At 44.7% G+C, this 13,524-nt stretch overlaps 1 protein-coding gene across 1 annotated transcript; it reads right to left on the bottom strand.

The window, feature by feature from the left end:
* Positions 1-3,012: 3,012 nt before the first annotated feature.
* ddx20 (DEAD (Asp-Glu-Ala-Asp) box polypeptide 20) lies at positions 3,013-11,966 on the bottom strand. The gene is made up of 11 exons (XM_049017927.1): positions 11,567-11,966; positions 11,255-11,349; positions 10,449-10,617; positions 9,575-9,689; positions 8,177-8,319; positions 7,917-8,055; positions 6,842-6,900; positions 6,402-6,484; positions 5,813-5,918; positions 5,342-5,443; positions 3,013-5,197 (listed from the first exon to the last, which is right to left on the bottom strand). Exons 1-11 carry the CDS (start codon positions 11,760-11,762, stop codon positions 4,128-4,130), a joined length of 2,277 nt encoding a protein of 758 aa, XP_048873884.1. The 5' UTR covers positions 11,763-11,966; the 3' UTR covers positions 3,013-4,127.
* Between the last annotated feature and the right edge of the window lie 1,558 nt (positions 11,967-13,524).

Raw genomic sequence — 13,524 nt, 5'->3', positions numbered from 1 at the left:
TGAGGTGTGATGGTTGCCACTGTCGTTGGGCTGGAGTGGGTGAGGGGTGTGAATATGTTCCTCTCAAACTTGCAGAAGAAGTTATTGAGGTCTACAGCCAGGTGTTTGTTTGCCCCAGCAGGGGTGGGTTGGTCGTCTGTAGTTGGTGACGTCTCGCAGGCCTCTCCGCACTGACGCACGGTTGCTGGCCGAAAACTTGTTTTTCAGCTTTTCAGAGTTCCTTCTTTTAGCCACCCAGTGTGTTTCTGGCCTGCCTGTACAGAGCCCTGTTCCCACTTCTGTAGGCATCTCCTTTAGCCAGACGACGCTGTCTGAGTCTGGGTGTAAACCACAGCTTCTTGTTGTTGCGTGTGCAGGTCTTGGTTAGCACACACACATCTTCACAGAAGCTGATGTACGAAGTCACAATGTCTGTCGGTCTGACCAGGCTATCAGATGCAGCTTCAAAAAATACTCCAATCAGTGCAGTCCTGCAGTTCCTGCTTTGCCTCACTGGTCCATTTCCTCGCAGTGCAACCCATAGCTTCACCAGCGCGCCCACGTGCTTCCCGCATCATCGCTGCTAGGTTCCATAGAGTGCAGCTGCTCCACCAACAAGGATGTCCAAGAAACTGTCCGGATAAGTAAAAACCAGGGAAAAACTGTCTAGAGTGAACTGCCTGCTGTTTAGCAGTAGAGAAACTGACTATATTTTCTGTGTGTCTGGCTGCACAAACAAACAAAAACAAAGTCAATGCCAGAGAGCACTGCACCAAGGCTGCCATCTGCGGCGCCATCTTGTAATCTGCCGCCATCTTGTAATATGGTCTGTTATGTAAAATGGTAAAATGGTTAGACTGCAAAACATTGGAGCATTAGAAGTTTCTTCAGCTGCCTTGCACCCATCATCTCTGATGGACTTCAGACCCCCTGCAACCCTAAATAGGACAAGCAGCTACAGAAAATGGATGGCCGGTCATGCAGAGGTGTCATGGCTCACTAGCATGGCTCAATACTTCGCAAAGTTCTGACGGAGCTCAGTGTTTAAATCCTCTCCGTCATTAAGTGCTCTGCGGAGCACCTGGCTGGTTCCGCCTCTGTGGGCGTGATCGGGACGGATCAGTCGGCTGGTGCCGCCCCTGTGGGCGTGATCGGGACGGATCAGTCGGCTGGCTCCGCCCCTGTGGGCGTGATCGGGACGGATCAGTCGGCTGGCTCCGCCCCTGTGGGCGTGATCGGGACGGATCAGTCGGCTGGTGCCGCCCCTGTGGGCGTGATCGGGATGGATCAGTCGGCTGGCTCCGCCCCTGTGGGCGTGATCGGGACGGATCAGTCGGCTGGCTCCGCCCCTGTGGGCGTGATCGGGACGGATCAGTCGGCTGGTGCCGCCCCTGTGGGCGTGATCGGGACGGATCAGTCGGCTGGCTCCGCCCCTGTGGGCGTGATCGGGACGGATCAGTCGGCTGGTGCCGCCTCTGTGGGCGTGATCGCGACGGATCAGTCGGCTGGTGCCGCCTCTGTGGGCGTGATCGGGACGGATCAGTCGGCTGGTGCCGCCTCTGTGGGCATGACACCACCCCCATTTTCTAATAATCATATCAAGTCATCAAGTTTATACGGAACATTTGCTTTATCCAATTTGTTCTGACACATAGTTACAATAACCACTACAACTTCTAGAAACAAATACAGTTATTTGTCTGTTTGCCGTAAATGATAACACCGAATACAGGGCAAATCCTCTGAATATTTTATTTCGGCCTAGAAGTTATAATGAATTCCAGGGGCTTAAAAGATTAATGTTGCATAGTGTCCAAAGCTTAAATTGATTGGTTTTTCCCTCATGGCTTGACTGGTCGCTATCAATTTGTGAGGCATCGATGCAGTGGGGCCACTATTTTGTCACTTTTAAAATTATTTATTTTTTTTAAATACTACTAGATCTGAGTGAAAATATTTAAGAAACATTGGCGGTTTGAGTATTTTTAAAGCCATTTCATTAGAGGAAACGGGCAATCCCAAAATATTCCACCGGGTGTGCTGATGTAATAGGCCACAGTCATTTTTAGGTAGTTTCAGGATACTATGTTAGAGGTTCATTATGTAAAAACATGAAGATTCACACAGACATTGGTAGAATCTAGGGCAGTGTTTCTGAAAGCATCCCTCAGGGACCCCCAGACAGTCCACATTCGTGTTCCCCCTCCCATGTCCCAGGGAATTGGGAGAACGCAAAAACACGGATTGTCTGGGGGGGGTCGCAGTCAAAGACAGAAAAAAAGGTAGGTCAGCCAAGGCCCCTCTAAAAAAAAAAAGTCTGCTTTAATTGAACACATTATTCATGTAAACACTTGTGAATTTTCAGTAATCATGCCAAGTGCTAACTACAATCAGCAGACGACGGGCCTGGACTGGGATTAAAAATTGGTCAAAGCCTTCAGGGTCTCCCATGATGAATTTTGCTAATCAGGGGATGGGGAGATGGTGGTCATAACTTTTGCCTAGTGTAAATTTTGCCAACCGCTCCCACCATCAATTTTGCCCGCCCACATCCCTGTGACCCTCAAGGAAAATGCCCGGTTTCCAGATGCTCAGTCCAAGGGAATTTTCAAGTTGTGCACCTGCAGCTGCGAATGGACAAGTGAGGTTTTTGCAGAGGACAAATTTTAGAAGAATCCAGCTTCTGAACTGGGGAAAAACAAAAGGTCACGCACGTTTGCTTTTAAAACACAGTGGAAACTAAAAATCAGGCTAACATTACTTTACCTCAGATACTACTTTCTATCAAAACAGCCAGTCCGCAGGTATTCAACATTTCTCTTTAGCATAAACTAATTTCAGTTTCAGGTAAGAGTTTCTACAATCGTCACTGACTTGTTTTATGAACTACTAAGTATTGATACTGCCAGTGTCTGATTACATAACAAAAATAACTGCAAAAACAATAAATGACTGTAGATGACTGAAAGATTTGCAAAAACTACACACGTTACAATCCATCCCATTTCCAGTCAATAACAGACTTCCAAAATGTTTAAAGTTTACAACGCTGTCAAAAACTTTATTATCAAATTGCCTCAAGACAGCAAAACCGCATTGGCCACCAGGTCAACCAGGACTGCATTGTTGAGCATCTGCAAAATTTCATTTCCACATACTGCCCAGCACAAGAGTAGATTTTCCGGGTTGCCAAAAATAAGTGCAAGAATCAAAACAGAGCAATGGGCAGCCATTAAGATGAAGTCCACCGTCAAAGAAAAGCGTAAAGTACAATTCATATTCGAAATGTCATTCATAGCACTAGATAAAGCTAAAGACTTCCTTTAAAACATGGTTTTAACTTAAATATTCAGACTGGGTTGTCGTTTAATGGCAAATCTTGCATCTACCCACGTGGTTGCTTCGGCTTTGCCAGCACGCCTGTGCCCTCGAGTACGTTTTCCACAGGTTTTTTTAAGTTTCAGTGCGACTGGTCAGTCGGCTAGCTGCAATCTTTATGAGTGTCTCAAATTACTAGATACTTGTTATGCATAAGTGCACTTTAAATTAATGAAAGCTTCCCACAGAGGTCAAATAAAGATTTGAGAGTGCTGTTAAAAACGGAATGGATGAAGAGATTTTATTTCTGATCCAGTATAAAGGGATTATAGAAGGTCAACGGAACTACCTAAAGATTTTTTTTATTATTATTCTGAGCCCTACAGCTCATCCACCACGCAAACAGTCCACCTGCAAGCCACTCTTGATCAACTAACTAGCATCGTTTCACTGAAAAGAGCCTTCTGTCTAAACCAATGTTTCCCAACCTGGTCTTTGGGACCCCTAGACGGTTCACATTTTCGCTGTCTCCCAGCTCTCCAAAGGTGGACTGTCTGGCAGGAAGCAAAAATGCGGACTGTCTGGCAGGAAGCAAAACATGGACCGGCTAGGGGTCCCCGAGGACCAGGTTGTAAAATATTGGCCAAAAAACTCTCATGTTATCCTATCAGTCTTGACTCATTAACTTAGGACATTTTTAATTCCTCCTGAAAGTTACAAATAAAATAAATTAAACCCCATCTGTAAAAAAGCTTCATGTCTTGGCCTGGAGTTTTCTAATGAGCATAGTTATATTTTTAACAATCAAAGGAATCTGCAAAAAGGGCCGATTACTGTTTAAGTAGCTCCTGCATATAGATGGCATTCATTCGATATGCGGCCATCCAGCTGTAAGCTGCACCGGACCCCTGAGGGTAGCGTGGGACCCCTGCAGCACGGTATTCTTGCCGTGCCTGATGATAGGCCTGTCTGTAATCCTCACTGTCCTTTGCATCATCGCAGGCCTCCTCTGTGGCATATTTCTCCATCTTCCTGTCTTTTATCTCGCAGGGTCTGGCATTGCTATTTCTGGGCCTCCAGTGTTTCTCTTCAGACTCATCCTCCAGATAAGCTTTAGGGAGGGAAGTTGGTTGCTCTATCGATGCGTCTAGCTTCTGTAACTGATCGACAGGCAGCCTTTTGGCGGAAGCTTTCGAGCCACAAACAGACCCATCATCCGTCTCCGGACTGCTCATTATATTCCGGTCCTCACTCCTGTCCTCTTCTGAATCTGAGCTCGACTCAGAGGTTCCCTCCATAGATGCAGCAGAGACTGAAGAGGTTGATCCAGGGGACAAAGGAGAAGAATCCCTCTCTACTGACTGGTCCCCAGCTAGTCTTCTGCTGTTCACTTCAGCAGTTGGCGCTCTGCTCTGGAGCCTTTCCGCAACACTGTTCCCGGTGTACTGATACACCACCTCTACGGAACGCCCTGGGCCATCAGTGATGAAGCTCTCATAGTCAGCCACCGCTTGATCAAAGGACATGGCAGAACATGCTTTTACTTTGAAGGAGGACAGAGATGGAATCTGAGGCACGTCGGGGGGTTTCGTCTCCGATCGCACGGCTTCGGAGATGGACGCTTCACACGCATTAGTTGTTCTTTTTGGCTGCTTGCTTATCTTTGTAGTAACTGCAAGGTCTGATTTTTTTACCGGCCGACTGGCCGCAGTTTTTTCCGGGCACTGCTCAGCACCAGAGTCCTCCAGCTGAGACGGCGCCAAAAGGGGAACCTCACGCTTCATCGCTCTCTTCTTCTTTTCAGACCTGGCAAAGGATTCGAAAGCAGGGCCCATCTTAAGGTTTTCAACAGTGACATCCCAGTCACAGGGCTCCTCCATCAGTCCGGAGGGGATGGGATCTGAAGAGCCGCCGAGCGGAACAATTAAAAACACAGCAAAATAGACTAACCAGCAAAAACAGCATATTAAAACGCAGTCCATCAGTATTCGTGCAAATGAAATGCTATGTTAGTCAAAATTAAAGTTGCAGAATATTTAAGTACCTGGTAGGGAAGAAAGACTCAGATTGCTCTTGTGGGCGATGGCCATCAACTTGTTCTCCTCCTCTCCATGGCAACAGTATGTCACAGCCAGTCCATAAGTACCTGGAACAAAAGGAAGATGCGATTATAAGGCCAGATAGACTCAATAAATGCAATATCAGTAGGGGGGGGCAGCGAACTCAGCACCCAGGTAGCAGTGCTTGGGGGAGGCACCTTGCTCAGGGTACCTCAGTGGTGCCTTGCTGGTCGGGGATTCGAACCTGCAATCTTTCAATTACAAGTGCGCTTCCCTAACCATTAGGCCACCACTGCCCCCATTAGGGTTACACCTATGATTATGCATAGTGTTAGAGTTAAGCTTATGATGAGGCCTAGGACTGGAATTATTTGTTTTGAGCTGTATCATTCCATAACAGCTTTGACACGTCGTTGTTGACAAGGACACCCGTCAGCAGCAGAATAGGTACATACCAAAGCGGCCGGCTCGTCCAATACGGTGCATGTACGTCTGATGGTCTTGCGGCACATCTAGGTTGATGACTAGGTTGACCTTCTCTGCATCAATTCCCCTAGAGGTCTGGGGACACCAGCAAAGGGCCAGGACAAAAGGGGAAGTTAGAACATAAATATGAATACTCACTCTCATGCCCCACACAGCGACAATGCTCAGTCAACTTTTTTTTCCACATTTCATCATGTAGCTGCACATCACCCGACACATAATTAAATGGGATGTGACTAAACCATTAAATTTCCACCAGACCAAAAGAGAAGTCCACTGGCAGCTACGCCAGTTAGGAGGGTAGGCATGAGTGCCACTTTGGTCCCCATAATGTGATAAAAACCTGTTATTTTGAAAATGTGGGGACCATTTCGTAAAAATCTATGACTGCAATCAAAAAGTCATGCATTTTGTTTGTTTACTTATGTTTAGGGCTGGGTAGGTGTTAAGGTTCATAGTTGGGATTAGGGTTTTTCCCACTGAAATGAACGAACGGTTCCAACAAAGATATGAATATAAACGTGCGCATGAGTGAGCGTGTGACAGAGATGGACTTGCCAAGTCGGTGGAGATGAGCACACGACACTGGTACTGCCTCAGCTTGGCCATGGCCTCCAGCCTCTGGTCCTGACTCAGGCTGCCTGCAGGGTGCATCAGAAGGAGCACATTTATGCAAAAGCTGCTCATGCAAACAGGTTGAAGCGAAAATGCTCCCACACAGCAACAGACTATTCAGTCGCCCCTAAATAAGGGCTCCTGGAGCAGGTCTTGGGCAGCCAAGACTTGTCAAGGCAAGATGTGAAAGAGGGTTACTGTGCCACAAATGGCAGATTGGAAGTAATGTGTCAAGGCACAGTGCATGGACCTCTGGTGCACAGGGGGCAGTAGAGCCACGGGTCACATGGGGCTGGTCGTAATATTTTGGGTCACTGGTGTATAGGTTTAGTATAGAGCCCACTGTAAAGCTCCCAGCACTAATGATGCAGTTCGTTACTTACCAGAAATGCAGGTGGCAGGGAGGCCCTTCTGCGACAGGATATCAGCCAGATGTTGAGCCCTAGGATAGATGACAATTTGTCAGTGGCAGCAGGAGGAGAATCCCTCGAGGTGCAAGAGGAGCACGTTCACGTTCAAGACAAAACGCAATACAAAATAAATGTGTACAAAAACTATGATTTGGTGCAACTGTGAGGTGTCGTGCAAACGTGCAGAACAGTGCATGTGAAAATGTACTGCAAGACAAAAAGGCATCAAATAACAGCATAAGTCTTTGAGGCTGGGGGGTGACTAGCAGGGGCAGTGTAGGTCCTAGAGGGGGGGAGGCAGGGTACTAAGGAACCTCACTTCTTGGGGAAAGAACCTGTTGCACTGCCTGGCAGTGACAGTTCAGATGCTCTGGAACTTACTGGCAGATGCAATATTTTTGTTTGCACAGCAGATGACATGCTTCCCGTACAGTTAGGTGACGGCTGAGAAAGGAGCCCCCATGATCCTCTTTGCTGTCCTCATTATCCAGTGACACCGCAGTGCCCGAACCAGACGGTGAGGCAGCAGCAGAGGACGCTCTTGATAGGCCCTCAGTAGAACGTAGCAAGGATGGGAGGAGGGAGGCTGGCCTTCTTTAGCCTTCATAGCAAGTGGAGACACTGCTGGGCTTAGATTCTCTGTGATGGGGCTGGTCCAGTAGAGTTTGGCTGCCATGTGCACACCCAGGCGCTTCACACTGCTGACTGTCAACAGTGAAGCTGTTGATGTTCAAGGGAGAGCGAGCAGCAGGGTGCCTTGAACATCAACAGCTCCACTGTTGAGACAGTGATCAGTGCGAAGCGCCTGGGTGTGCATATGGCAGACAAACTTTCCCGGACCAGCTCCATCGCCAAGAAAGGTCCCCTGGGTCCTTCCCAAACATCACTATTTATACAACTATATGAGTCACTATTTATTTTGTGATGTGCATTTGTGTGATGTGTAGAGCTATGTGTAGCATAGCTTCGCCACGAGATACAACAGACCAGAACATTAACAGGCCAATATTCTGCCATATTTGCAGTATCTGATAGAAAAATGGGGTACCTGCTATGAAGATTGGAAAAGACCAAGGCCTGGTTGAAGGGAATCTTGCTGAAGAGATCAAACAAGTGTTGCACCTTCTCCTCAAAGATCTTATGGGGCAGAGGGTGGGAACGCACCAATTTGTAGAATTGCTTCAACCCTGAAGACCAAGATAAAAATAAAAATAAAAATAAAATAATAATAATAATAATAATATGCAAATAGGTTCCGCTGCATTTACTGAATTTATTCAGAGTTGCTATTACAGCTGGATATCTCACCCATCAAGCTGGGGTCAGTAGGATTAAGTCGCACAAAGGTGGGGTCTCTCATGTAGCGTGCCAGGTTCTGGGCCAGAGATTCGGGATATGTGGCAGACAGGGCCAGCATCTGCTTGCTGGCTGGTAGAGTGGAGTAGATCCAGCTGGGGGAGGAAAACAGAGTTGGGATGCCAGCAAGGAATGGAGAAATGAGACTGAATAGTACAAGAGCAGAAAATGATTGTGATGGGCAGCAAGGTACAACTATAGGTGCTGATTCTTAATGCCATGCCAGCAACTAGGACTAAACTCATGATGAAAGCATGCTGGTTTAAAAACAGACTGAATAATCAAAAAATTAAAAACGTTGCAAGTAACTACAAAATGTTAGAAACTGGTAAAATCTAAATAAGTAAATTAAGATTAACTTTTGATAAAAAGAATACATAATGCCTTTGGCTCGACTTTACTAAAAACCTCTTTTAAAGAGTCAGTAAAACGGTAAACCCTAGTTCGAACTACACTGTTCCATGTGCACTTTTGGGCTGGAGACAACTGTCCATGCAGCAGCTTGTGTTCATACTACGCTTGGCTGCGGACGGCCGCGGTCGGTATATGCATACAGCAGTGATACTCCACCAGACCAGCAGGGGGCAGATGTATTGCAACAAACACAAATACAAGCAGTGTAGTGAAACGGGGGAAAATTTATGAACAGTTTAAGTTATTTGTCATGGCTTGGGCTGCATTACTGTCAAAAAGGCAATCCACACCATTTTGAAATCCTTACGACAAAATTAGCCAGAACCCCAACCCCCCCTCGAAATTTCATGGCCAAGATTTCAAAATGCCACAATAGAGCAGCTTTGTAAAACACTTCATAAGCTTATATGTCTGGACAGTATAAAATAGATATGTAGATACTTCCAACCCTCCTCAAATAGCTGCTTCCCATAACTACTATATCAACTATTCTTCCTCTACTCTTACTGTTGGCCACTGACCTGTGAAAGCCCACACTGCAACTTACTAGAAATACCTAATCAATTATCTTGCACGTGCACGTTCGATGTGCACAAGGTTTCCGCTAAACATAAAAATCTGGGCAACACGCAGCCAGCCCCCGATGATGACACACAGAACAGCAAAGTAAAAATAGGCCTTAACTCCGCCTAAGGTACATAAAAGAAAGAAAACGCAATAAAACGTGTTTGACATCAACTAATAAAAGAACAAACTGAAGGAACGCACTGCCTCCACAGTATTCTGGGGTACAGTAATGCAACCAATTCTTTTGGTCAAAGACCAGGCAAACAAACATCTTCATATTACTTTACAAAAGCAAACAGCTGAAACTGTCATTACCAATGGTAACACAAATACATTTTGAAAAAATAAAAATATATATATATGTCTCACTTAATTTGGTCCTGGAAGCTGCCCTCTTCCAGCAACTTGTCAGCCTCATCCAAGACAAAGAGGCGAATGGCTGATGTAGACAAGAACCCCAACTCAATCAGCTGCTTCACACGTCCTTCACAGGGAGAGAAAAAAATGGACAGTGAATACAAGGCAAAATTCACACAAGACTGGAGGTCACGTAGATCCCCACACAAGATACTTGAATTAATTCCATCCATCCATCTTCTGTCACTTATCTGGGGTAGGGTCTAAGCAGGGATGCCCAGACTTCCCTCTCACCAGCCACCTCCTCCAGCTCCTCCAGGGGAATACCAAGGCATTCCCAGGCCAGGCCAGAGATATAATCTCTCCGGATCTGCCCCGTAAACCTTCTCCCGGTTGGATGTGCCCAAAACACTTCCCCAAGGAGCCGTCCACGAGGCATCCGGAATAGATTCCCAAACCACCTCAACTGACACCTTTTGATGCAGAGGAACAGCAGTTCTACATCGAGCCCCTCCCGAATGTGCAAGGTCCACATCACTAAGGCTGAGCCCCAGACACCCTGCAGAAGACACTCATTTCTGCTGTTTGTATCTGTGATCTCATTCTTTCAGTCACTACCCATAGTAAACGATAGTAGATCAACTGATAAGTCAAAAGCTCTTACCTCCCAGGTAGGATTCCATCAGTAAAACTTTCCATCTCTACCAAGTGACTAAAATAATAAAACGGTCAGCTTTTTAAGCTTAGCATTAATCTGAATGCTGAAATAATTCAATACAAATGAATGCTGTCATTTCCTTTAGATACTCCCTGTTCCCACTGTGGTCTGTGGGACTGTGATGCTGATATCAGCACTCCAAGAAACTATGACAGACTCAGGACTCACCCGGGGACCCAATAGCAATGTGGCATCTCTTCAGTCTCGCTTTGTCCTGGCTCACGGGTGTTCCCCCGATAAATACATGACACTCCAGGCCTTCCATGCAGCTGCCGATCATCGTGATCACCGAATGGATCTGGACTGCAATCTCTCTGGTGGGTGCCAGGACAAGGACCTGTTACAGATGCATAGGAAACCCATCATGAATGTTACACTCAGGAATCATAAGTGCAGTTTGAACTCTACAGTCAGAATAAATTTATATTAAGACAGTTATAGCCAATGAAAACAGGACAGGACAGTTTAAAGATTCTAGAAATTTTAGTAACACTTTCTATGAATGCCATGTCTATAACAATCTATGAACACATTCACAATGCATTATAATGCAGTCAGTCATATTTATATAAACAGATAACACATTTTACTCATGTTTATTTTGCATTATGAATGCTTTATGATGCTCTCATCTATAATGCGCTATAAATACCTTTATAATGCTGTACAAAGCATCCTTAATTCTTATAATGACCATTACAATGCATTAAGAAGGTATCTATAGTACAATAGAGATAAGAACTTCATTGGAGCTTATGAAGTATTATAAATGAACACTATAATGTCTTATAACTATCAAGAGACTAATGCTATTAATTCTTATACCAACTATTAGTAAAAAATAGCCCCCTGAATCTGCCACGCTATCCATGTTCCTCAGACACCGCTGTATATAGTAACGAAGTACAATTATTTAAGTATTCCACACCACTGCATTTCTGAAGATAAGGTTGCTTAACGTTGTTGCAATTCACCTGTGTGGCTAGATTCTGTATGATCAGAGAATCCAGGGAGATAGTGGCGAACACGCAGGTCTTCCCCGTGCCAGACTTTGCTTGAACAATCAGATCTTAAGCGAGAACGGAAAAACATAAAACCAGTAGGAGGTCAAAAAAACTGTCATTAATTACCATTAAACAATACAATTAATCCGGAAACAATCTGGTAACTAACAAATTCATTATATCTGGCTATAATATGACAGATTGAATAGTTAATTACGATGTAATCGGTGTACTTTTCAACAAATGCGCCGCCAACACTCGTGGATACAGACTTGAACTTACCCAGTCCACATCGCCCTAGCGGGATGGATTTTAGCTGGATCGGAGAGGGTTTCTGGAAGCCTGCAGCAGTGAGTCCATTTAAGACGGGCTGAGACAACAGCAAAGAACCAAAATCAATTCCTTCAGACAACAGAACATCATCAGTTCGTTTGCGTGATTCAATATCATGTGCAACTTTCTTCAAGGATGCCGCCATCTTTGCAAACAATCAGAATATCGCGATACTTCAGCTCAAAGAAACTGCCGTTTTATTGGTTCAGAATTGTGCTGTTGTAAGGACTGCACAGTGAACATATTATAGGCAATCATAAATCTAGCGTCTAGTCAGGTCATAGATTTTCAATCTTATCATTGAGTTTTTGGGAGCTTCGAATTTATCAAACACCAAGGACGTTACTCAATCTAAAATTGCTACGCCCTCCGTGTTGCACTTAGCATATTTCAACGCTAGATGGGAGTATTATAACAATCTTAATTAAATAAGAATTTGCGCCACCATCAGCAATTATAAAAGGAATATGCCATTCAGAATTGCATTCAATAATTATTATCAGGACAGTGCTCAACGTTTTGCCAAAATGACAGTGAAATTAAACAAATAAATAGATAAATAAAATAATGTCCTTCTATAGATGTCATTTGCATAGACTCTACAGGCATGCGCAATTCTGCACAGTAACTTAAACTTAAATATCCAAGCTAGTCAGGTCAGGTCGGGAGCATGCACTGGTAGAGCGTGTTGCCACACCCAAAACACTACGAAACACCTCGGGACAGCTACATCAATATAAACTTTATATACTCTCTTCCATCAATTAAACCAGAAAATCCCAGAACCATATACTGTTTGAAGGCGTATGGATAAATGAGAAACCAAAAGAGCCACACACATAGCTAACAGAAATAGAATATTTGCATCTAGAATGCCGCTGTATATAACACACTGTCTTTCCTTTGTGCAGTAATGGTATGGGTGACCATATGCAAGGCCAGGGCTGTCTACTGTCCCCAGGCTATTAAAAAAAATATATATATATTTATTAATTATATTGTTTTGTACAATTACACATACATCCATCCATCCATTCATTTTCCAAACCGCTTATCCTACTGGGTCGCGGGGGGTCCGGAACCTATCCCGCACGCAATGGGCATGAGGCAGGGAACAACCCAGGATGGGGGGCCAGCCCATCACAGGGCACACTCACACACCATCCACTCACACATGCACGCCTACGGGCAATTTAGCAACTCCAATTAGCCTCAGCATGTTTTTGGACTGTGGGGGGAGACCGGAGTACCCGGAGAAAACCCCACGATGACATGGGGAGAACATGCAAACTCCACACACATGTGACCCAGGCACCACCATGCCGCCCCCGTACAATTACACAAATATATAAATTTGTACAGATGACCAAAACGTTTTCTAGATTAAACTGATAAAAATCCTTCATTTGATATGTTTTCTTTAGCACAGCTGGCCAGAACATAGGGGGTAAGAAACCACCATATTCTTAAAACTGACATAACTAGTAACTGAGGTCAGTTCCATTCGCAGTTAAGTAAACTACCAATGTACTATTTTTGCTGGAGCTGCAACATCATAATGAATTTCGGGCCACAAATCACACAGAATTATCATAAAATAAATAGTTCGCTCACAGTGGGAGCCGAATGAGTATTAACAGTTGTTATTTTTTTCATTTGTAACATTGATATTTAATATCCACATAAATCATAATGAAAGTGTTTTTGTAATGCAGGATTCCTTTTTATAAATTTGAACTCTTGCGCTTCTCTGCACAGCCCTAGTAAAAAGTAGAGATTTTATAAATGATAGAGACCGTGGTTGAGCAGGTGTAACTCGAGTGTGAATTCAGATGAGTGTGAATGTTCTTATTGTCACAGTCATCGATGTATCAGTGCTTTTACTGTTATCTTTTACTGTTTCTTCT

This window comes from Brienomyrus brachyistius, chromosome 6 (genome assembly GCF_023856365.1).
Source record: "Brienomyrus brachyistius isolate T26 chromosome 6, BBRACH_0.4, whole genome shotgun sequence".
Taxonomy (NCBI): domain Eukaryota; kingdom Metazoa; phylum Chordata; class Actinopteri; order Osteoglossiformes; family Mormyridae; genus Brienomyrus; species Brienomyrus brachyistius.
The sequence above is the reverse complement of the archived record's forward strand: the minus strand, read 5'-3'. Positions and strand labels throughout refer to the sequence as shown.